The sequence below is a fragment of the Lonchura striata genome, chromosome Z (assembly GCF_046129695.1).
Source record: "Lonchura striata isolate bLonStr1 chromosome Z, bLonStr1.mat, whole genome shotgun sequence".
Lineage (NCBI taxonomy): Eukaryota > Metazoa > Chordata > Aves > Passeriformes > Estrildidae > Lonchura > Lonchura striata.
The window spans coordinates 1,319,627-1,343,954 of NC_134642.1; the positions used below are offsets into that span (position 1 = coordinate 1,319,627).

General features: G+C 46.1%; 1 protein-coding gene across 3 annotated transcripts in view; it reads left to right on the top strand.

The window, feature by feature from the left end:
* Positions 1–24,328, top strand: part of MYO5B (myosin VB) — a 142,731-nt gene that overhangs the window by 53,955 nt on the left and 64,448 nt on the right. For all 3 annotated transcript variants that reach the window (XM_031507267.2, XM_031507268.2, XM_031507269.2), the window contains exons 8-14: positions 3,399–3,506; positions 5,477–5,586; positions 7,094–7,359; positions 12,190–12,271; positions 13,795–13,935; positions 21,049–21,171; positions 22,388–22,471. In XM_031507267.2, the coding sequence (XP_031363127.2) occupies positions 3,399–3,506; positions 5,477–5,586; positions 7,094–7,359; positions 12,190–12,271; positions 13,795–13,935; positions 21,049–21,171; positions 22,388–22,471 (914 nt within the window). The remainder of the gene's footprint in view (positions 1–3,398; positions 3,507–5,476; positions 5,587–7,093; positions 7,360–12,189; positions 12,272–13,794; positions 13,936–21,048; positions 21,172–22,387; positions 22,472–24,328) is intronic.

Sequence of the window (24,328 nt, forward strand, 5' to 3'; positions counted from 1 at the left end):
TGTCCCGGTGCATCGCCCAGGACACGACTGTGCAGTTGTGACTGTGGCTCTCAGCTCCAGCATCTCAGGCATGAATGTGTAATGGCAACAGCTGGCAGTGCAGGAGGAGTGGGTGCCAGGGCCATTAGCTGCAAGGAAGCCCTCTTGGGTAATTTCTAATCAAAGTTTGGTGCCAGTGCTTGTCAGTCTCCAGCTGCTCTCTGTGGCACTTTGCATTTGCTGTGTCACAGCGTGCGCAGGTGTCCTCTGGGTGTTGGAGAAGAAGCATTTTTTCCAAAGGTGAAGGGGTGTGCCCTTGGTGTTTCCTGCCCTCTCACCTTGCAACAAGCTGGAAAAAGCACCCCCAAAGTGTTTTGGGGGCTGTCAGATGTGTGGCTGCTCACGGGCTTGGTGGGGACAGGGGTGTGGGTCCGTGAGCTGCTCCTGTTGGTGTGACTCAGGCTCTGCCCTTGCCTGTGGGATTTCTGGTGCTGGGCAGTGGGTGCAGAGGTGCACAATTCACTCGTTTGTCTTTCTTTTGAGTGATGTTTTTCATTTCCAGCTTTGCCTTGGATTTACTGGCCTGCGTGAAGATGACTAGTCAGAACTCAGATTTATTTCCTTGTGTGAGCTGTACTCACCTGTCAATCTTGTCTTCCCAAGGCTTATACCAAACAAGAGGTGTCTTGATGTGAAAATCCACTTTTTATTTATTACTCATGGAGGAGGATGTATACTTTTCCATCTAAAAACCAGGAGCTACTGCTTCTCCTTTGGGTCTTACACATACAGAGAATTATTATTACTTCCTTTTATGTTGCAAGATGCTGGAAAACAAAAAGAGTCTCTAAACATACATGAGCCCAGCAGAGCAAACCAGCGTTGGCTTCAGTCTGAGTGATCCTAAAGGCTTAATTTTAAACTAGAAAGTAAATATTTGACTTTAAATGGTAATCTGCAGTGCAAGTGCCCTTTGAAGTGTGGTGTCTAGCTTAATGATGCCTGGGCAGTGGTGCAAGGCAGAAATGTGTTTTATTTGTTTGCAGTGAATCAAAGGGTTTGTGTGGATAAAATAATTACGGAGAGCATGAAATACAGAGATTGGAGTCAGTTACACCAGGGATGACTTGAGGCAGAAACAGATCCCAGTGTGAATGTTTAAAATAAGCTGACACCACCAGCCCTGGCTGCATCTTGCAGGGCAGTGTGCACAGCACCAAGCTGTGAGTGTGATGTGCTCCACCGTGGGCTGGGTTAGCTCCTGTTGTGCTGGGGGACCAGGAAGGACACAATCTGCCTGACCTCAATCAGCATTTTCTGCCCCTCGTTCCTGATGCTCCAGCAATGAGTGGAATTACCAAAATCGCTGGGTCGCAGGGCTTTGTATGCCAAAAATAATTAAATGTTTTTTCTTTACAGCCTGAAAGTACAGCTAATGCAGAAGCCTGTGGGAGGCCTGGGAAGGGAGGGGGAGCTTCTGGTGGCAATTTGAGTCAAGAAGAGTGCAGATTGCAGTGATTTTAAAGCTTACCACTAGGCTGGTGTGGAACACAGTAGGCTTTTTTCTCTATATTCACCACGCTTGGGAAATATGTTTGTGTGTGCTAATGAGTGGGTTTTGGCAAATGACTTCTACTCAATTCTAAACAGGCTGAGGCTGGTGCTGAGAACTGATTTTGGGTGGGGTGGGGAGGCTCCCCCAGCCCTCACAGGGAAAATCTCCGGCTCTGTCGGGCTCAGCCAGCAGCCGTGGGCACACATCTTACTGCTGTGGGCCTCACAGGAGTCCTTGTTTGAAGGAGGGGGATTACCTGTGGATCTTTCTTTAAGTGGACACAAATCCTGCAATCTCTTCTTGTGGTATTTGCATTGGAAATGCCTCTCAGCCTCCACAGGATTTATTGGCGTCCTCCTGGAGTAACTTTGCTAAAGCACAGATGTTCAAGTGGTGAAATGCAGGCACCGTGAGCCGTTCTCCATTCCCTTTGCTCCCAAGGATTAAGGCTTTGTGTAGGAAAGGTGTTAAAACACCTGAATTGGTTATGGATGTGTAAAACAGGATGAGGAGTTACTGAAAGGAGTCACGTCAGTGTTTGAAATGGTTTTCCCCCAAGTGATGGAGCTGTTACTAGAATCCCAAATACACCACAGCACTGCCCTGACTGAACTTGCTGTGAATGGAAAAAGGGTTTCATCACTGCAAGAAGCAGCCACTTACCAAGGTTCTGCTCCATCCGCCCCTGAGCAAACTGTGGTTCAAAAGACATGGGTGTCCTTCAGGGGTGGGGCACAGGGAGCATCCCAGTGCCTGTTCTGGGGAGTGCTGCATTGGGGTGTTGTACTGGTTTAGGGCAAATTTGAGAGAAATCCTCCAGAAGAAGCCTCCAGAAAGCAAACCCCCATGGCCCCTCTCCCCACCTGATTCAGGAGAGAAGTGGGAAAAAACCTGTTTATTTAACAGACAAAGCACTCCCCAGCACAACAACAAGAACAACACCAGATGACAAATCTTTCACCGCTCTGAAGAGATGACAAATTCAGAAGGTCTCTACTGGGAGTGGTTGCTCTGTTATCGGTCCCTCCGGCACTGGGAATGGCTGCTGCAGGCCACAAAGTCCAAAACTCTCAATGTTTTCCCAGGTCCCAGTTTGGAGCAGCCTCAAATGGTTCCAAGAAAAGGGAAAGAAAAGCAGTCTAGGGAAAATTTGGACTGCTTAGCTAAACTAACTAATAAGAAAAAAAAAAGAAAAATAAAAAGAAAAAAAAAAGAAAAAAGGAAAAAGGAAAAAAGAAAAGAAAAAAAAAAAAAAAGCAAAAGCAAGTACAAGCAGGAGCAAGAGCAAAGGCAAAAGCAAAAAGCAAAAAGCAAAAAGCAGAAGCTGCACTATGTACTGCTGTCTGTGTCCAGCAGACTGTGGGGGATGAGCAGGCTGATAACAACGCAAATCTTGGCTTTTCAGAGCCAGTCTTGAAGACACAGGACATAATATCCAGCATAAACAGGACAGACAACTGGAGATACAGGCATCATAACATCGCCCTAGGACAGGTGTGGATATGACAGTCTGGTCAGAGAGAGAGAAAGATAAGATTTCCCATGAATTGGTCTGGGAAGTTTTAGGGAGGTGGAGAGAAAGAACTGTAAACTGTCTGCCGGTGGTGTTTTGAAGAAGTTGTTTTTGTCATAACATGTTCACCAAAGGGTGTCTTCTTAATTAGCCAGTCATGTGAATTGTGTTGATTAAATAACCAATCGGGTCCACCCGTATCGGACCAGGGTATAAAAGAAGGGGTTCTGATAAACCTGGGGCATCTAGGCTCTTTGCCTTCTGACCTGGAGTCTGTGTCACTTATTATTGTTCCTGGCTCAATGGGGACAGTGGGGAGGACTGATTGCTGGTCTCTTTCTTCTCTCCTAGCATGTGCCGAAGACTTTTTCTACACTTCTCAGGGAGGTGACACGTCCATCGATGGTGTGGACGATGCTGATGTCTTTGAGAAAACCAGACATGCCTTCACCCTGCTTGGTAAGGAGTTGCTCTGCTTGGAGCCTGCCCAGCAAAAGTTTCACAATTGTTTTCAGTGTGTTGCCTGAATTATAACGTTCCTGTTGACCTAGTTGGCTTTACTTTGCTCTTTAGTAGGAGCTGCAGAAGCATTTCTAGCAGCTGTCTGTGAAGCAGCAGTGAGATGGAGAGGGATGCAGAATTTAGCAGAAAACATTCTGAAGTCAAAGCAGGGCTGCAGTATTGACTTGCTATTTTTTACCCTGTTTACGAGCAGGCAAAGAGCTATTACTGTGCAGTTCAGTCTGTGTTGTGGTTGAGGGTGATGTCACTTGTTGGATCACAGCGTTGTACCGAGTATCTGATTCCTGGAAATGAGCTGAGTGCATCCCTGCTGTGCAGAGTCCACATCCACACGGCAGCTGCAGAAGCTGTGGCTGTGTCCAGCTCCTGTGCTCTTTGAAAGGAAAAACAAGCTGGAGGGGAAAACTTGCCTAGTGTATTTGTATTTATCTGAAACCAAGCTTATAAATCCTGATGAGTCTTGCTACCTCTCAGTTCCTTTTCACAGGCTGGGAGAAGAGCTCATGGAATTTACAGTTGCCTGTGAAATCCCGACCAGCTGTGCCTGCAGGGAGTGTGGGGACTCACTGCAAGCTGTAGAACTGCAATTGTTTTCCTAAAATTTGTCCTCTTTGTGTTTTAGATGGGTCTCATCTCTTTCTCTTTGGGGTCTTGTCTTTACCCACCTCTTGCTCAGCTTGTGTGAGTTCTGTTAACTACTCAAACAATATGATTCCTGGTAGCTCCAAACTTGCCCCCAGGACTGTAATCCCCAGAGAGCTCTCTCACCATCCCCCTGGCATGTGTAGTGTCTCTTTTGTCCCCTTTTCTGGCTCCCCAAGCAGCTCCCCTGTCTCCTTGGTCCCTGGGAAGCCGTGTGAGAGCATCTTCCTCTGGGGCCAGTCTGATTATGATTTTCTGTTCTTCACATGCTCCTCTGTCTCTGCTTTTCCTCATTTTCCTTCAGTGTTTCCCAGCTCTGCTTCTGTTCATGGCCTGCTGAAACTGCTACTAGAGTTTCCAGTCCTGCCTTTTTGGGTGTAACAAGAAGTCAAATTTGTCTGCAAATCCCCAGTCTTAGCCAGGCTTAACTCCAGTTTAGAGATCCAAGTAAGAGCAGAGCATTGCTCCTTTTAGTAACCTTGAAACAGTTCTCACTGTGCTGATAACAAAAAAGTCCTGAGAGAGAGAAAGGGAAGCTCTGGATAATTCAGAAACCAGCAGGTGATGTTTCAGACCTTGGGTGGATAATTAGGACACCAGCCCTGAGCACAAAAGGGAGACAGAAACCCAGCTGGGATGTTAAAAAAATGCAAGATATGGCAACAAGGCCATGTGTAGGCTGCTGCTGAGAAAAGTTCCTGCTGGGAATGCCTGCAAATCCTAGGAATGCCTGTAAAGAAAAATAGATAAAGCAATATATAAATAAAATACATAAAGCAATAACATCTTACACCCCCAGAAAAGACCCACAAGTGTCTCTTGTGGAGATGCTGGGGATGGTTAGACTGAGCTCCCCATCACCTCCCTGGTGACTTGCTGCATCCAGCTGTGCCACCAGTGCAGAGGCGTTGTGCAGGGCTTTAATTTTCCCTTCTTTTTGTGGGACGTTGGCAATAAGTGTAATTTGTAATTTGTGTGCTTTGGTTGTCAGCAGACACACAAGCAACTCCTTGTTCTGTGCAAGCTGCAGAGCCCCTGTAACTCTGATCCTGTTTGTTCACTCTGCAGCAGCATCCTCGGGTTTGTGTGTATTAAACCCATCAGTGTTAAAATTGAGAGTTTATGGTGTATTTATTTGAAGCAGCCTCATGATTCTGAAAACCAATTGCCTCGGAAGGAAATCAAATGCTGCAAGCACCTTCAAATAAACTCAAAATTGTGTTTCATTTTCCGTTGTGACAATCAGCTATCAATTGTTCCCACAGGAGTGAAGGAGTCTCATCAGATGACCATTTTTAGGATAATTGCTGCCATTCTGCACCTGGGGAACTTGAAAATCCAAGGGGAACGAGACGGGGAGGTCTGCCATGTGTCGGTAGGTCACCCTCAGGAGCGGGCACGTAGGGAGCTTGGTGTGCTCTGCAGTCAGGCTGTGCTCATGTGCTTGGCCTTTTTATGAAAACACATGATAAGTTCTTATTTTTTTGTTTGCCCAGGGAAATAATGCATTATTCCTCCTCTCTAGCCAGCCTGCAAGCGAGGCTGTTCAAAAATTGCTTACATCCCTGACATCCCAGCCCACCTTAATTCTTCCTGCTTCCTTAGAATGCCCAGTGCAGGGTCTTGGGGACTTGTGGCACTAATGGTGAGACCAGCACAAGGTGTGATGCTTTACAACCACTTTCCTCCAGGCAAAGCCACGGAGCTTCTGCTTGTAACGTGGCCAAAGGAGCACTGCATGGTTAATTAGCAAAAATAAGTAACACTAAGGATGCCTTAGAGGCGGTTTTTCTGTTTCTGTGTTTGTTCAGAGGTGGGGAAAGGTAAAGCAATTACATGGAAAATACTGTCCTATAAATTATCATTGCCTCCCAGGCTGGGTCGTTCATTCCTAATTAAAGTATTAAAAGGGTTCTGCACACACTTCTGTGTTACCCTAGAGACAATGTGGTGTTCAATAAGTGAGATGCTGGGGTTAATTTACTTGAGATTTGGCAACATGGATATGTGAAAGCTGCCTGCTTCAGTGATGTTGAGTTCTTTAATGAAGTTCATGTTGTTTAATTACCTCCAAATATAATTGCAAGGTATTAAATCAATTTTGGTATTACCTTGACTCTGATCAAAAAAGTATTGTAGCAATAGAACATCCTAGAACTCTTGTAAAGTGCACTTTTTTCTGCATCCCCAGCCACATTCAGCATTTCTAAGTACACTCACCTATCTGGAAACAATTTACTTCCTATAGATATGAATTATTACACAGGGGAAGGGGAAATTGTTTTCTTGTTTTCCAAAAGGCAATGCTCTATCTGACCATAATAGAGATGCAGAACTGCTTTATCTTAATCTCAGAAGGGAAGGGGTGAAATACATTGTACTAAAGAAAATGAAGTTCGCATTTCATTTTATTAATTGTGCAAAGCCTAAGCCCTTCTGGTAACGCACGATTTATAGCTTTGTTATTCAGGATACAGTTATTTTGTAGAAGGCATGGTGTCCTGGCATACCCTAAGCTGTAGTCTGAGGCATAACCAGGGTTGCTCTGGGGCAGGGTGTAGTTGCAGCTCAGGGAGGAGTGAGGTGGAGAATTCTTTTTTCTGTTCTCTTTGTGAAAGTTGAGAGCTCAAGGATAACCAGAGCAGGGCCAAGCCTTGGTACCACCATCCAGAGCTCTGTGTGAGCTGTCCCACCCCGTCCATGAGGACTCCCACAGCTGGATGGGTGTCACTGCTCCCCCACTCCTCACAGGGAGACACAGCTTTCCCCAGTAGTTACAAAAAGCCGCCACTCCTTGCACAGATCTGTGAACTTGGGTGTTAAAATGCCAGTTTGGGGTGTCACCAGCCTGCTGACTTTGCTTTTGGTCCCCCCACTCCCAGAGTGAGGACGAGCACCTGAAAAACTTCTGCAGCCTGCTGGGTGTGGAGCACAGCCAGATGCAGCACTGGCTCTGCCACCGCAAGCTCGTCACCACGGCCGAGACCTACGTGAAGAGCATGACCCTGCACCAGGTGGTGAACGCCAGGAACGCCCTGGCCAAGCACATCTACGCCCAGCTCTTCAACTGGATCGTGCAGCACGTCAACAAGGCCCTGCACACCACTGTGAAGCAGCACTCCTTCATCGGCGTGCTCGACATCTACGGGTAGGCACCTCCTCAGCTCTCCGGGCTGCTTCTTTATAATTTGTCTTCCCCTTCTTGCAAAGCACACGCTGCTTTGGCTGGTGGCAGGTGATGGGAATGATGGAAAGGAGCACAGAAAAGTACTGTGTAGTTTGCAGTTTTGATGCTCCTTCAGCGTGTGCAGCCTTCAGCACAAAATGGTGCACACGGGTCTGTGTGAGCACTGCGTTCTGGGATTTACCTCCCATGCCCTTCCCATCTGGAGTTTCTGTCTCCTGTGCTGTTTAAAACAACCTTAAAGATGAGCTGGGGTAAAGGTGCTGCTGTGGAGACCAAAGACTGTCTCATCTTGCTGTGGGGTTTGAGGACACTCCTTTCCTTCATCTGTGAAGCCGCTGCTGCAGGGCCCTGGTGCAGTGACAGCTTTCAGAGGAGCTTGGGAACCTGTGGTGGGGATGTCAGGTGCAAAAAGCTCTTGCCAGGCTTTCAGCCTGTGCCGTCAGGGGCAATGACCCGCTTTAAAATTGTTCTGGGTACCTGTTACTGCCTGGTTTGTCATCCTGAGTGGTGGTAGAAGAGGGATGTGAGAGTTGCCTGAGTTCATTTTAGCTGAAGTGCTGCAAAGAAGCAGAAGATGGAGGAGAAGGGAAGCGATTCTGTCAGCTGTGGGGTGGAAAAGGAAAGAGGTATTGTGGATTTGGGTTTTACTCTCAATTTTTTCAGCTTTTTTTTTTTTTTTTTTTGGGTGTGTCTCTGGATAGAAAGGGCAAGAGAGAAGTCCCAGGTGGCCTAGACAGGTCCATGCAAGGCCGGGTTGGATGGTACTTGGAGCAACCTGGGACAGTGGAAGATGTCCCTGCATGTGGGGACTGGATGACCCTAAAAGGTCCCTTGCAACCCAAAACCCTTCTGGGATCCTGTGGTTCTCAGTGGGACAGCAGTGGTCTCCTGTCCTCCCTTACTACATGCAGGTGCTGGATTGCTCCTCTTTTGGAGGGGAAGGTGGCATGCACAAGTTGCAGCAGCTCCAGCAGCCAGTCCCTAACCCAGGGCAGTCGCTGTGCTTGCTCAGTCCCAAATCCTGTGTCCTCCAAAGGTCTGTCAGCTCTAGGAGAACCAGGACGAAATCCTGCCAAAGCAGTTATAGATCAGAACAAAAAAGCAGCCTGTTTTTAGGGCTATAACACCTACACAATTGCTGGAACTGGGTCTTGTGTATAAACCCTCCCACAAGGTTTCTACAGCTACTGGTGTTTGGGATGATAGTTTTGACATCTGGACTACCACAGCAGCAGAAAGGATGTCAGAAAGTGCTGGAGCAGCAGTGCAGCCCCACTGGTTGCTGATCTCCATCCATAACTGCTGTCACATGGCAAGGTTATCAAGGATGATAACCACACGGTTCTGTTTGGTTTGGGATTCCAGTGATGAGGTGATGAGGTTGTTCTCTCTGGTTTGAAAGTTTCTGGGCTCACTCAGGAAGATCTGAAATATGGCACAGTCTGGTTCAAAGTCTGTATGAGACAGAGAAGCTGTTTCCCATCACTTTTTTATGAGATAGAAAAGCTGTTTTCCCCCACAGAAATTTCTGCAGGCTGGAGTATGATAAATAAAGCTTTGAGATGGAGCCCTGTGGGTGATGGTGGGTCTATACAGAAAATTGGATGCCTGACTTAGAGGATCAGACTGTCAGAAATCTGAATGAAAAGAGACTTGAGGATAAGGCTCATGAAAGATTAAGCTGGGCTTGAAAATCTGTTAGTGTGGAAGAAAAATCTCCTTCAGCCCCCTATCCAGTGCGTGAGCCAGCAGATGCTCTCAGCCCTGGTGACACCAGCAGGGCTTTTCCACAAGGACCTGCAGGTCCTACTAAAGAGGCAGATTTGCACGGGAAGGTGTCCATGTTCTTGGCTGAAATGCTTGTGGGAGTCTGGTGTCCTAAAATGACCTTTCCAAAATGGGTTTTGCTGTCAAAATGCTGAGTAATGTACAGTGTGAGGAATATGGGTGATGATAGCCTGACTCTGCTGAACATTAGAGTGGTTTGGTTCTCCTAACCCACGTGTTTTTTGATTTTTTTAAATGCATTTTTCTAATAGATTTTTTTTCCCCCAAGTGGATGTTGTTCTTTCCTTTGGGAGAGGGATTGAGCTGGAAAGGCAGGAAGCCTGCATCCAGCTTCACAGCACATCCCTGACATCCTCAGAGCTTCTGTGCCTGTGCTCCTGTGGAAGGACTGTCCCTCTGTGTGGGATTTCTAGGGATGGGATCCAAACAGAGGGTGCAGGAACTGTAGGGTTTTTCTTCCAGCTTTCTTTCCAACTTTCCAATGCTCGACTTTGCATCCTCAATTCTCTGTTAACACCGAGGTGAGAGGGCACAGCAGTGAAAGCCTTTCTGTATTTATTGAAATGGTATTATTTGCTGCACTGGTATTAATAGGGTATTATTAGTAGCATTAATTTGCTGCACTGGTGTTGTTTGGTGTTATTAGTAGCACTAATACTGAAGTCAGTCAGAAGGGTGGATTCATGTGGCACTCCTGGACTTGGTGGGGACACCTTGTTCCCCCTCTTGTTTGCCACATGAAGTGAGAACACCCAGCCAACCAGCTGTGTGCTGGACATATTAATGAACTTTAAATATTTTAATACAAACCTTGGTGCTGCAGAGGATGTAGGAGGGACCAGCAGAATGAGGAGCATCAGAAAAAACAAAATACAGCATTTGCCCCTTGAAAATCTACTTACAAGAGCTGTCCCCAAGCTGGATGTGTTTTCCAGGGAGACACAGTGATGGGCTGGAGTGGTGAATATGCTTATTTTTTCCACCAGATTACAGTGCACTAAAATGAATAGAGACCCAACAGGCACTGTTTTGCCTTCCCCATCAGGATATTGCCCTCAGTGCAGTCAGTCTGAGCAGGTAGGGCCTCCTGGCATGCACACATGTAGGGCTGGCGACTAATCTGCTTTGCTAATTAACAAATTGTGCTAGTAGATTCCCTTAATTAGCAACTTTGTGAGATCCCCCTTGGAGCTGGAGTTGTACAGCAGCTCTGCCCCCAGCTAGCACTCACTGGGAGGGTTCACAATCACATCTGGTGTCTCGTAAGGGGAGAAGTTTCCGCTCCGATTTCTTTTCCTCACGAACTCCTGCCTCATTGCCTTTTTCCACCTAGCTCTCTGTGCCTCTCCATCTATGTTTTAATTAAATCTTTCCTTGCCCTGTTGCTGTGACCATGAGCCTGCAGCAGCTGGTGTTTCCAAAGAGTCCTGGGATGCCACGTTCCTTGTGTGCAGGGCTAGAGGCGCAGGTTGCCTCAGCCACACAACCGAGCACAGTGGGGGCTCTCCAGGGACACATCCACCACCGAGGGCCACACCACGTCTATTATGTAATCATTTATTGTCCCAGGCATGGATTCTGTTGCTGTAAAGGCTGTAAAGCCCAGTTTTTGGGGAGGGGATGGGTTAAGCATCCTCTGCTTGGCACAAGTGGCACCAGCTGCGGGGGCAGTGCTGGGCGTGCAGAGGGAAAGCAGCCCCAGGCTTCCTCAAGGACTGTGGGGGTAATAAAAGCACAAAACCAGGTTGTTTCTCCCATTCCCCTTTTTCTTTTGCCATTTGGCACTGCATTTCCCCAGGGACTCTGGCATTTTGTGTGGTGATGGCATTGTCACCTGGAAGTACTCAGGGAATAACTGCATCACCAGGGTAACAGCAGGGTGGACTCAGGAAGTGGCAGAAAATAATACCTATTATTTTGAGGAAGAGAGGCTGGAAAGAAAGAGCTTCATTTATTCAGTGTTTAAAGACTGTTCTACATCTCCTACAGTGCCTATTACCCAAACAATTATTTAGTCACATATTTATAATTACAGCAGCTTACTCATTGAACATAGGAAGCATTCCCACTACTCCCCTTGGTTTAATCCTTACAGTCATGTGTCAAAGACTTTTTTTCCTCTTCCCCCTTCCAACTGTGCCTTAAAAATAGAAATATAAAGTACATAATTCCCAGAGGTAGCTCAAAATACCCTCTTGGGTTTTAAGAGCAAGCCTGGCTCCCTGTGCCTGTCCCTGGGCGTTGTGTACTTCAGCCTCAGGGGCCCTGCTGGCTCCCTGCTCCTTACCTGTAGTTCATCTTGCTAAAACTGCATATTTTTTCCTTTCTAATTGTGATTAAAAAGCTATTTTTGGGCCTGTCTTGGAGGATAATGTTTTGGCGTGGGTAGCTGTGGAAGTCCTGTGAAGAGGTGGATCACTGAATCCAGCGCCAAGGACCCTCTAAGGTTCCTCTAAGGAATGTGGAGTTAGAGCTGAAATCACCATTTTTCCCCTTCTTCCTTCCAGAAGTTGCTTACTCACGTGTGTCTAATTTTTGTGCTAACAGGGATGCAGTGCAGAAGCTATAATTACAAATTTAATACCTTCTTTTTCTGCTCTATTAAATTCCATTAAAAGTAGCATGCTGGGTCTTTTAAGACGGCAGCTACTGTTTCTTCATCACCTTTGCAGTGAATGTGTTTGGGACTTAATATTTCATAATATTTTTCCCCAGGAGAAGCAGTTACATTTCTTGTCTCAGACAGGGCTGATGGGCAGGAAGCTGCAGTCATGCCAAATGTCTCATTCCTGTGTATCAGGAGGGACATCTTGAATCCCTCGAGTTGTGCCAAGGGAAGAAAGATGTTTTGAGGAAAAAACTGTAGGTCTGGGATAGGAGGAATGGGAAGGATGGTTGACTGTTCCCTGTCACATGGATGGTACTGTTGCAGGAAAAATTAAAAAAAAAATAATATTTTGAGACAAAGAAACGCCTAATGCTGATTTATTCATTGCTTTGCAGGTTTGAAACTTTTGAAGTGAATAGCTTTGAACAGTTCTGTATCAACTATGCCAATGAAAAGCTCCAGCAGCAGTTCAACTCGGTAAGGTCAGCTTGGAAATGTTCCATAAAACTGAGCAGAAAATAACTAGGCAGGATTCTGGTGTGCCTGGCTTCTGCTTAATAGCATTTACCTGCTGCCTGGGCAGATCCTGTGATCCTTGGAATGCCCCCCTCCCAGATATTTCACTGCAGTGGTTCTAGCTGTTCCTATCAGGTTGAAAAATGTTGCTTAGTTGATGTATAAACTTGATCCTAGAAATGGATTTGTATGTGGTTTGTGCAAAGGCTCACATACTGCTCTGAATAAGTATCTAATCTGCCTTTTTTTTGGTGCTGTTTCAATCCTAAAACAAAACCTGGATGCTCTCATGCTGATTTCCAGTGTGAATTAAAATAAGTTATAGGTGTGGAAACCTTACCATTCAGCGTGGTTTAAACCTGTGAGATGAGAACTCTGTGTTAAATAACAGAATTGGAAACACTCCCCACTTTTCACTTGGACATGCCCCACAAAACCTAGAAGTTTTCCTATTTTATTAGAAACAAGCATTTACTTTCACTGGAAATGGAACCAGTTGTCTTCTGCTTCAGTTATAAGTAAGGAAAAAAATACTGCTAATTTCAGAATACAGGGGAAAACTTGTTAAGTTGAACATTTAAGTACTGCAGATTAGTTTGGCCCTTTGAAGCCATATCTTATGCATGGACATGAACATTTGCAGTCTATCTAATGCATCAGATAGATCACTGCTGCTAAAAATGAAAAGTAAATTATGGATTGTATTTGCACTATTCATATCTTACTTGATATGTCTAACTATCACTTCTGAAGCTTATAAATTCAAGCTCCAAGATGACATGTTTGAACAGATTTTAAAAAGCTATCTTTGAAGGGGGGAAAAAAAAGTGCATTTGAAAAATCATTTTTTAATATGCTTTAGAGTATCTCAGAAACAGCCAGAGACAATTTATCTGCTTGGGCAGAGGCCTGAGATACGTAAGCCTTGCAAAGATTTATTTTTTTGTTATTATAGGTTTTTTGAAATAAAAATTCTCACTAGAAGTGTCCCTGAGTCAGTCAGATGCTGCTGCTGATACCCTTTGTGGGATGAGGGGTGCTTTTTGAGAAGCCCTGCTCACAGATGGGGACACGGGCTCCCAGCCCTGGCTGGGCTCCCAGCTTGTGAACCTGCTTCAGGTCACTGCTTCAATCAGCAGAGCAATAAAGCAGAGGAGGATTTTGTCAGCCCAAGAGATATATGTGTCACTGCCACACCAGTGTGTGGCTCCCACCTTGTCGCTGTGACAGCTTCAGTCACTTTGTGGAGAAAGTCATTTCAAGCCTTATTTTTCCTTGTGCTGTGGTTTCCCAGTGTAATGGTTTTGTTTTCCTGGCCAGGAAAATGGGCTGTGTGAACGTGCAGGCTGTACCTGGGGGCACCTAGAGCCTCTCTGGCTTCTGGAGGTGCTCGTGGAATGCTGAAGTCCAGCAGGGACAAGGGGAGGGGGCTGTGCTCTGCTGGCTGGGCTCACACTCATGGCTCTGCTTTCTCCCACTCCCAGCATGTGTTTAAGCTGGAACAAGAGGAGTACATGAAGGAGGCAATCCCTTGGACTCTCATAGACTTCTACGACAACCAGCCATGCATAGACCTGATAGAAGCCAAGCTTGGGATCCTGGACCTGCTGGATGAAGAGTGCAAGGTAAAGAGGACCTCCTACTTTTTGGCCCATGTCTTTGTTTCTGTAAAAGATCAAAGAATGGGCTTTAATCTCTGGTGTCTTGCAGGTGGGTAAGTATCTCCTTTCACCATGTTGCTGCTGTGCTCATGGCAAGAGTAGGCTTGAGCTGGCATTTGCTTTGGTTTGGGACATTCAGAGCCTCCTGGGCAGGTGTTTGCTCCAAACCTGGGTACCTGCACTCACCATGTGCAGCCAGTGTGTCTAGCCTGGCTGTACTGAGGGATTGAGACCTGATGCCTTTGGTATTGCCCAAAAGGAGCTGGAGCTCCTCTCAAGCCCTATTTTGTCTCTGGGGAACCTGTGTCCTCTTGCAACAGCTCTTTAAGGTAAAATTCATTGCGTTTAGTGTGCAGATTTCAGAGAGTCGTAATGTTGGAGAGCAGCTTGCTGTCTTTTGCCCTCCCTCTCATACTGGCCAAAGTGAAATCTTGCTTGAAATTGGAGAAGAAAGGCCAGAGTGGCAAACCTTGGTGACAATCCAGGAGAAAGATTGGACTCCTTGTTCACACCTTATTCATGTGTCATTGTTCACACATTGCCATGAATAACCAAATATACCTAGGGAACAAGGAATGTCAGAGGTCAGGTTTCCTTGGGAGGCTGGGGTGCCGGTTTTGAAGCACTTTGATGATGGAGATGTCCTGTTGCAAGGGGATGGGGACTGCCTTCCTGCTTGGTGTGGCTGCCTTGAGCAGCCTCAGCCTGGTGTTGCTGTGGGGTGGCCCATGTTGTCCTCAGGAAGGGTTTCCACTGAGGCTTGGATGTATTCTGTGCCAGGGAATGTCTTTCTTACTGTGGGAGGGCTCTGAGGGTTTCTGAACAGAGGCAGGGAAGAGTGAGACAAAGTGCTGGTAGAGCTGAAGTGGATAAAGGGCCCACCTCACCACCGAGGTGATAAGAAGGACCCAAAGAATTCTGGTGGTGTCTGTGGGATCCATCAGCACAGGACAGATCTGGTGGCTCAAGAACACCAGTGTCATGTTGTATCAGAGGGAAAGGGCTGGGGTCCATTGTTCAGCCTGGTTTCCCTGAACAAGGACGCAGCACCTGTGTTTGTCTGGAAGGTGGGTGACCTGTGAAGTGTTTGCTGCCCTCCAGGTACCAGGGCTGCCTTCCCAGGCATGGTAGGGGTGTCCCAGCCTGCACATCCCACAGGCTCAGCCCTCGTCTGACCTACAGGCACTCTGGCTGCATCTTTGGGGTGAGCCAGAGTTGGGGCTTTGCCCTTTTCAAGCCTGTTCTCAGGAAATCTCCTTAAAAATTAACAAATTAGACTTAATTCGATGTCCTTAAACACAGTATCTCAGCCAGTGCTGGCTGGGAAGGAAGTCAGATTATTTCTTGATATTCAGCACCATTTCATCTGGTCTCTTTGCTATTAAGCCAGTTAAATTCTGCAGGCTCAAACTGTCTCCTGGATGCTGTGAGGACCATAAGGTTTCCCTGGTGTTGGGTGTAACACCCTTGGCTCCTCTCTGGAGCACCGGGCACTGGTTGCTGCTGATGACGTTGCAGCTCCCATGTACCAGCAGTAAGTTTACCTGGTACTACTTTTTTCATCCATACTTATTTTTTGACAAAGAAAACCAAACCAAAAATGCAAAAAACAAAACAAAACAAAAACCAATTAAACCAAACCAAACAAAAAAAACCCCAAAACCAAAACAAAAACCCCAAAAAACAAACAAACAAAAAAACCCACAAAAAAACCCACACAACCAAAAAAAACCAAACAAAACAAAACAAAATAACCAAACAAAAAAAAATAACCAAACAAAAAAATTCCAACCCCCCCACAAGATCTATTCCCTCCCCCTTCTCATCAAATGCCAATTATCTGGGTGTTTACCTGTCAGTATGGGATGCTGTCATTAGTCACAGGCCCTTATTACTGGCCCTGTAATCGCCTCTTTTATAACAACCTGCAAGTGTTCTCCAGATTTATGAAAATTTCAGCAAAATCTGTCAGCTGAAAGCAGCAGTTTATGGATTAAAGCCTTCACCCCCACAGCACTGTTTCAACTCCTGGGGTGGGACCACAATAAGGTAATTACATGCCACCTTGTTAGAACCTACAGCAATGGATGAAAACACTCTGGGATGTGAAACGGCATCAGGGGAATATTTTGTACATAATGAAGCATTGGTGCAAATGCAGAGCGTTTGTCACTAATGTTCTTGCTTCACAGTATGGTTTTTTTTTTAAATCCTTAATGTGTGGTTGGGGAGGAGGTGGCTGGGTACTTGCTGAAGCAGTTCAGGGAGTGTAGGTCATAGGAGAGTCTAGTTGCTGTTTAGGGAAAAATTGACGTAAGAATTTGTAGTGAAAGAGAAGGGCCTTGAGCTGGTATTGGAGTGTTAAGGACTAAACCTCTCTCCTGAAAGCTAATGAGAAAAACCCTGCTTCTTAAAACAGACTTTAGGATATAGAATAGTGGAATCACGGAATCACAGAATGGTTTGGTGTGGACCTTAAAGATCATCCTGCTCCACCCCCTGCCCTACTCCTTCCACTGTCCCAGGCTGCTCCAAGCCCCGTCCACCCTGGCCTTGGGCACTCCCAGGGATCCAGGGACAGCCACAGCTGCTCTGGGCACCCTGTGCCAGGGCTGCCCACCCACACAAGGGACAGTTCCTAATTCCCAATCTCCCATCCATCCCTGCCCTCTGGCACTGGGAGCCATTCCCTGTGTGCTGTCACTCCATGTCTTTGTGGAAAAATCCCTCTCCAGGAGGGAGATGTTTATGTTTGGGTTTGTAAAAACAGCTTTGTGATATAGGAGTTGGAAGCTGTTCTAGAATTATTAGGGCTGTAGTTGGCTTCTGGAGCTCATTTGGTCCTTTGTCCTGTTACATCCTTGGTCTGCCCAGGAACCCTTATAATCTCTCTGGACTGTGACCTGTGTCCTCTGCTGAGGGACCCTGCAGTCCTTGAAGTTCTCCCTGTTTTCTGCACTGGAGTTTCACCTGCCTGGATCTGTAGCTTTTAGGGCTGCTTGGTTTTGCTCTGATGCCAGAGAACAATGAAAATTCACGTCCCCTGTTCAGAAGAAGTTCTGCCTAAGGCCATCACGGTGGTGGGATGCTGATGTGCTGTAACAGAAACTGATGAGCCCAAAGAGGTGGGAAAGGGCAGAAGGGCATCCAGGAGAACCTCCCTTTGGTGAGCTGTGCAGTGTAGGTGCAGTCATCATGGAGCCAAGAGGGAAATAATCTGGAAAAGGAGTAGAGCCTGTCAGAAAAAATGAAGAATGGGGACTGTCTTCTCCAAATCTGGTTGTGGGAAGATTGGTTGGATATCTGGAATAGATTTAGGGTATGGTTGTACTTGTGGAAGGAGTTACTTTGATGGAGGGGATAGCACACTTCGGAAGACTTTGAATTCTGAGGAAACGTGGAATGAAACTCTCTGAAGAGGAGCAGCCAGCTGGGGCTGGTTTTTCAAGAGATTTAAGTTATCCTTAGAGAAAACAGAAAAACCTCAGAAATGCATTTGAGCCCCTGTCAAAGCTGGGTGAGCTGTCCTGCTTTTCAGACTGAAGCTACATGCCATGTGGGCGTGCTGCCTGTCTTCCTGAGTGCCTTGGACAATGCTCTCTGGCACAAGGTGGCATTTTTGGGGCTGTCCTGTGCAGGGCTAGGAGTTGGACATTGCTGGTCCTTTTGGGTCCCTTCCAGCTCAGATTATTCTGTGGTTCTGTTTGGGAGTACAGTCAAAGGTTACTGTGGATGCCCAGGTTTCTCCATAAGGTATCCTGCTACCTCACTGTTTCCTTGCTTTCACCTTGGCATGGGAGTAAGAATGAAAAAATTAAAGACAAAACAAGTGTCTGTTTCCTTTAAGTACAGCCAGAATGGTTGAATCAAGAGCAGGCTGGTGGGAAGGTTCACACACCAGTGTTGTCACCGTTGTCCAAGATTTGTGAGGGATTTTGTGACCCTGAGGCTGCCAAAAGGGGATGTGACTTGCCCCCAACTCCCTTATGTTCTTGAGCTCCTCTGTGGCTCTATTCTGTATTCCATGGCACGTTGCCACTGTGTTATGCTGCTGAAGTGCCAAATGCATTTTCTAGCGCTGTTCAGAAGATGCTCTTTGACCTTTGCTGTGTCCTTCTGTCAAGTGCCAGGAACGCTGCACTCCACTTCTGGCCCACTGCTTTTCCACCCTGCTCGTCCCTGTGCATCGCTGTGGACTTGGGGATCTGAGCAAATGTGTTTTTCTTGTCTGGACTTGTTAGTTTTTTGGACATCAGGAATTAGCACATGGCTTTCCTGTCCAGGGGGATTTCTGCTCCATGAGCAGATGCAGAGAGGTTGGACCCCTGGGCTTTCCCATCGGGCGGGCTGCCCGATGCGCAGGCAGAGCAGCCTCCCCTACGTCATGCTGTCAGCTCTGATGATTTAAAGTCAGGCACATCACTTGCAGTGGAACGTGTTTCTGGAGTACAGAGGCAGCCCACACGCTTTTCAGGCTTTAACTTATATTGGAGTGCTAAGGAGTAAAGAAGTAAAATGTGAGTAGCTCCTACTGTGTTTTCAGCGGGTTGACTTTTAGATCATTAGGTTTTAATTACAGAATCCCTGAATTATTTGGGTGAAGCTCATCCAGTTCCAGCCCCTACCATGGGCAGGGACTCCTTCTACTATCCCAGGTTGCTCCAAGCCCTGTCCAACCTGGCCAGGGACACTTCCAGGTATGGATCAGCTGCAGCTTTGCTGGGTAACCTGTGCCAGACCCTCACAGGGAGGTATTTCTTCCTAATATTTAATCTAAATGTACCCTCCTTCACCTAAACCATTGACCTTTGTTTCTTCTATCCATTTAATTGTCCTTCTCTTGGAGGTGGTGGTGGTGGTGGGAGTCTCAACTTCTACTCCAGGTGGCCCCAAGCATCTCCTCACCTGGCTGGTGGGATCTTGGTGGGTTCTTGGTCCTGGGATGCAGAATGGATCCTTTGGGGCTGGCCCTGGTGGCAGTGGGTGGGTGTGATTGTGGTTGCAGCACCAGTGGATCCAGAGGGGAGGGAGCCCTGCCTGTGACTCGGGAGGACAGAGCAGCACAGGCAGTGACCTTGTGCAATTCCTGGTATCAGCTTTATCCGGTTTAAAGATTCCATACAAAACTTGCAAGGCAGTCGCTTTTCCTCTTCCCTGTCCTCTAAAAAAGAGATGAGATAGCCAATAAAAAAATTTCTCGGTTGCTCTAAGGGCCTCAAACTGCCAAGGTAATACCAAAAGCTGTTATAATAGTACAGATAACAGCCTTGTTAATTTTTATCTTTGGAACTTGGTCCCTATCAGGTACTTCCCAGGTAGCTAAAAATACCCAGGCTGCGGGATGGTGAGCAGAGTATGGCAAACCCTCTTTCTGGGAGGCAGGAGTGATGCCTTTGAAGTTCAGTTCTGAGATAAGCAGTTTTTTCAGCAAAGTGGATGCCCTGGAAGAGAGCTAGTGCAGGATAAATATGGCTCAGGGTGTCTGCAGTGCTCCTGCTCTGCACCTGTGGCTTAGTCTTGCACAGGAGGCACCCAGTGATACCTCCAGAGAGGATGCTTTTGCATGCAAATATTAAATATAACCCATGAAAAGAAGCACATCTACATTTATATAACCCCATAAACATGTGAGTCTTACCTTGCATAAATAAAATATGTATATAATTGCATAGCTAAGTGCCTTTCAATATTTATATATAGCCTGTGTTATTTCTGTGTGTATCCATAATTGGCTAAACTTAAAAATTGTAAAATATAAACAAATGTGGGAGAGCACAGCCTGTGTGAGTGGCTGCTGCACTAAATTCACCCTCATGACAGGGATTGGCAGGAGATGCTTGTCCCTGTGTTCAGAACCCTTCTGGTGTGTTTTGGTTTGCTGTCATGAAATCAAAGGCTGTTTCAGAGCAGCATAAAGAAATATTCCTCACCTGTCTCGTGTTTTCCATCTTCCTGTTCTCTGTCCCTATTTCCTCTGTCATTTCTCTTATAAAAGCCTATGTAAAGTCGTGATGAATGACCAAAAGCTCTCTCTGTTCCTGCATGGTTCTTCTGTGGTTTCCAGGCTTTGTCCCATCTAAGTTTAAATATTGACAGAGACTTTTCTTCTGAACTATCTATTTTTCTAACCTAAATATCCAGTTATCCCTTTTATTTGTTAAAAAAAAAAAAGCATCTGTGTGTGTGTGTTTGTGCAGCCACTGCAGTGCTCAGCAGTGGTTCATGGGATGGGGATGAAGCCCATTGGTGGTGGCTCTCAGGCAACAAGAGAAACAACTTCACTGTTATATAAACCAGAGCATCATGTATGTGGTCTCATGTGGCAGTTTCTGAAAACTATTCCATCACCTAAAACAGCATTAAAAAATAATGTTGATGCCTGAGTCATTAATGTATCTTAAATGTAAAAATATTTCCTTAATATTTCTGTTTTAATTAGTGGGGTTTTTTTGTTGTTATTTGGGGGCTTGTGTGTTTGTGTGTATGTATTTGGGGTTTTGTTTCACTTTGGGGTTTTTGGTTTGGTTCTGGGTTTGTTTCTGTTGGGACTTTTTGGGGTTTTTTGCAAGGGGAGATTTTGGGGTTTTTTGTTGGTTTTTGGTTTGGTTTTGTTTGTTTTGGTTTTTGTTTTTGTGGGGGGTTTTTGGTTTTGTTTTGTTTCAGGGTTTGAGGATGCTTTTTTTTGTTTTGGGATTTTCTTTTTTTGTTTTGTTTTTTTTGGGGGGGAAGGTTTTGGGTTTTTGTTGGTTTTTTGTTTGATTTTGCTTGTTTTGTTGGCTCTTGGTTTTTGTTTGTTTGTGGGGTTTTGTTTTTGTTTTGCTTCAGGGTTTGTGGGTGCTTTTTAGTTTTGTTTTGGGGTAGGTTTTTGGTGGGTTTGTTTTTTTGTTTGTTTGGTTGGTTTGTTTTGTCAGTTTATTTTGCCTTTTTTTTTTCCTGCGAGAGCCGTTCCGGCTGCCGGAACGGAACCAAGATTTGGGCGTTCCTTGCTGGAAACGCAGTTTCGGTGTGTTTGTCATGAAAGTAGGTGACCACAGAGCAGCACCTGGCCCTGGCAGTGTCCCCTTTGTTCCCGTGCAGGTGCCCAAGGGCACGGACCAGAACTGGGCGCAGAAGTTGTACGACCGCCACGCCACCAGCCAGCACTTCCAGAAGCCACGCATGTCCAACACCTCCTTCATCATCCTGCACTTCGCTGACAAGGTACCCAGCAGGGAGCTCCCAGCAGGGACAGCAAAGCCTCCTGCAGCAAAATAAACCAGTGGATAGCCCCGTGAGCTGCTCCTCGGTGCCTGGAGGGTGGTGGTCGTGGCTTAGTTGCTCAAATCTGGATCAGACCCAAGGGCTTCAGCCCCCGAGCTGTGGCTCTGAGCTGTGAGTTGTGGATTCTCGAGGAGGGAAAAATCCTCTTTCCCAAAGCTGTGGTGAAATGGGTTTCTGTGAGGGCAGCTTGGCAGGAAATGTGTTTGTGTTTGAAGAGCAGGAGCTGTGAGTGTCAGCAAGGCACAGTGCAGGGAGGAGGTGAGAGGTGATCCCAGGCAGATCCTGATCCCACATTTTTGAGGGAGAAGATACCAACTGTGGCACTAAACTAAACCAGATCCCAGTGCCTGGTGGTCGGGGGTCTTGTCCATGGGCTCCAGCTTCACTGAAGCCCTGATGTGACATCTGTTATTCACAGCAAACAGGAATCTCAAAAGCTCAAAAGTTACCCCAAACACACATATGTTAGGAAAAACTTTAAAAGATCAATCCAGGGAACTTTTTAAGATGTATCTGAGGAGCTGGACAACTTCCAGGTGCTGTGATGCCCTACTCCTAGGTGCTGCTCCTAACCAGGTTTGCCCTGGATGCCAGAGGCACTTACCATGGCAAAGGGTGGTACTCACCTTTCCATAGGCAGCTGGTTTTGCATATGGATCCTTCATAAATAATATTTCTTAGAAAGTTTTTCTTTTTTTTTTAAGGTGAAAAAAGATAAATTTTCTTTTGTTGTCTCTATTTTTAAAATTTATTTCTTAAAAATTCCTTTGCAATTCAACCCTCTGCAGTTTCAAAACCCAAGAGACCTACAAGAAACTTAGGCAGGGCATATTTTGAAGTTTATTGATTAACTTAGAAGGAGTTGAGGAGTGAACAAAAGAGCGTGTAGAATTACTGATGATCCTTGCATTTTTTTTTTACCCCTGGCTTCCATACACAGCAATTTAATGACTAGGAAACAATCTGTGTTTGCAGTAAGGATTTTGCTTTCACCCAGATTCACTTTGATAAAAAGTGACCATTAAATTCCAGTTGTTCCTTTCCCTCTGAGGTTTTTGGGGTGAGCTTCTGACAGCAGGGGAGTGGTGGTGGGAGCACCTTGTCCCTGCGTGTTTGGGATTGTCCCTCTGAGCTTCTTGCCTTTGTGTCCTGGTAGGTGGAGTACCAGAGCGAGGGGTTTCTGGAGAAGAACAGGGACACCGTCTACGAGGAGCAGATCAACATCCTGAAGGCCAGCAAGGTAAAAAGAGCAGTGGGTCAGGGCAGCTGTCCGGGTTGGAGCTGAGCTGTGCCACGCCTGGCTCAGGGTGTGAACGTGCAGCTGCCTTCAGCCACCACTCACTCTCTGAGTGACCAAAGAGCCAAACCAATGGGGTGTGGAGCAAGGAAAATTGGGGAGAGGAGGGTGCTTGGGGTTACAGTCTCAGCCATGTGTGGATGTGGGTGGTTGACTGCCTTCCTTCACCCTGGTGCTGGTGTCCTGTCAAGATGCATTGCAGGAGTAGTTTCTGAACCTGCTGATCCTCTTCTTTTTTTGGCCACCAAGGGCCAAAATTAGGAACAGGTAGTTTTTGGGCACTGTAAATCCCACTTAGCTCTTGCTTGGAGCTCCCCAACCATCACCCAATCACCCATCACCCATAGAATCACAGGAGTGTTTGGGCTGGAAGAGAATTTAGGGATCATTTTGTCCCAGCCCACTGCCATGGGACACCTTCCACTAGACCAGGCTGGTCAAAAGAACAGGGATCTGGGGTTAAAACCAGTGTAGTTTGTACATTGTGGGTAGCCTTGCTGGTCCTATTCCCCTTCTGTGTGAAAATAGCTGTTCCTCTTAGCTGTAATCCATCATACTTGTCCCTGAGACTTCTAATTGCTTCAATAATTACTGTGCAAAAACAGAGTTAATACGTAATGCTGGAAAGATAACAGGAACTCTGAGATACTCCAGCTGCTGTGGAGCTGTTTTGCGCCACTGCCAATGTGTAACTTTAACAAATTAACAGGTACTAATGATCACCCTTGATGTCACTTGTCTTTTACAAGGTGGTTTTGTACCTTCCCAAGTGTTGTACAAACAACTTGTCAACATCTCATTGCACCAAGTGCCAGCAGGGATATATTGACTGCCTTTGAATGCCAGGCTCTTTTGTTTGGCTCTTGCTGTTCAAAATTTCCTGTGGGCTGCGGATTTGGTGGGATGTTGGAAATAGAAGAGCTGTGGGGCTCTGAAGGCTTTGGAGTGGGTCATGCTGCAGTAAATGAGCATTTGACCATGGACTTCAAGCTGGAGATTTTGCAGTTTTCTAAAAAAATTGAGTAGATTTTACACTGGCTTCCAGTACCATGCCTGCTTTCTATGGGCATTTGGGTAAGTTGGCTTAAAAGTGTCAATAGCACAGACAGCTAAGGCATTTCAGATCCTTGTTGTTTCAAAACCAGACCAAAAGTTCTTCCCCGCAGCCTTGAGTCTTTCATTGTCAATTAATGAACTGAAAATATAAACAACTTCATCTGTCCCAGGGGCAGCTTTTATTAAGCAGTTAGTGTGAAAATGCAGCCCTGCGAAGTCCAACTCATCATCCAGCAGCCAAAATCCAGGCTGTGGGACTCTGGGGCACCATTGTTGCTCCAAACCTGGTGTGTGGTTTAAGGAAGGAGTGCATCTGCTTTCCTCCAAAGCATTTCAAAGCCTTCCACAGAATAGGCCATCATGTTCAGTTTATTTTATTGTTTGTTTTTTTTTAACACTACAAATTTTGAAGGCCCCCTGCGTGTTGCAAGCAAGTATGTGTCATATTCTTACTTCTCTTTGTGACACTCTTGGGTTTGCTTCTGGCTGTGACCTTCTAAATGCCACCTTGAATAAGGAGTGGGATGAAGGGAGGTGGAGGAAACATTTTTTTTAGGAGGAGTTTGTTCCTGTCAAAGTTGGAAGAGATGAGAATGGGAAATTATTAAAGTGTTGTCAGTGGCTTGGCCTGTTTCACAGCAAGGAATTCATGTGAAGATGGCAAGATGAGCAATTTTCTCATCCATGGGAGTAGTTGTGAAATTAATGACTGTGAAGCTGGGCTTTAATAAAAATGCCAAAATC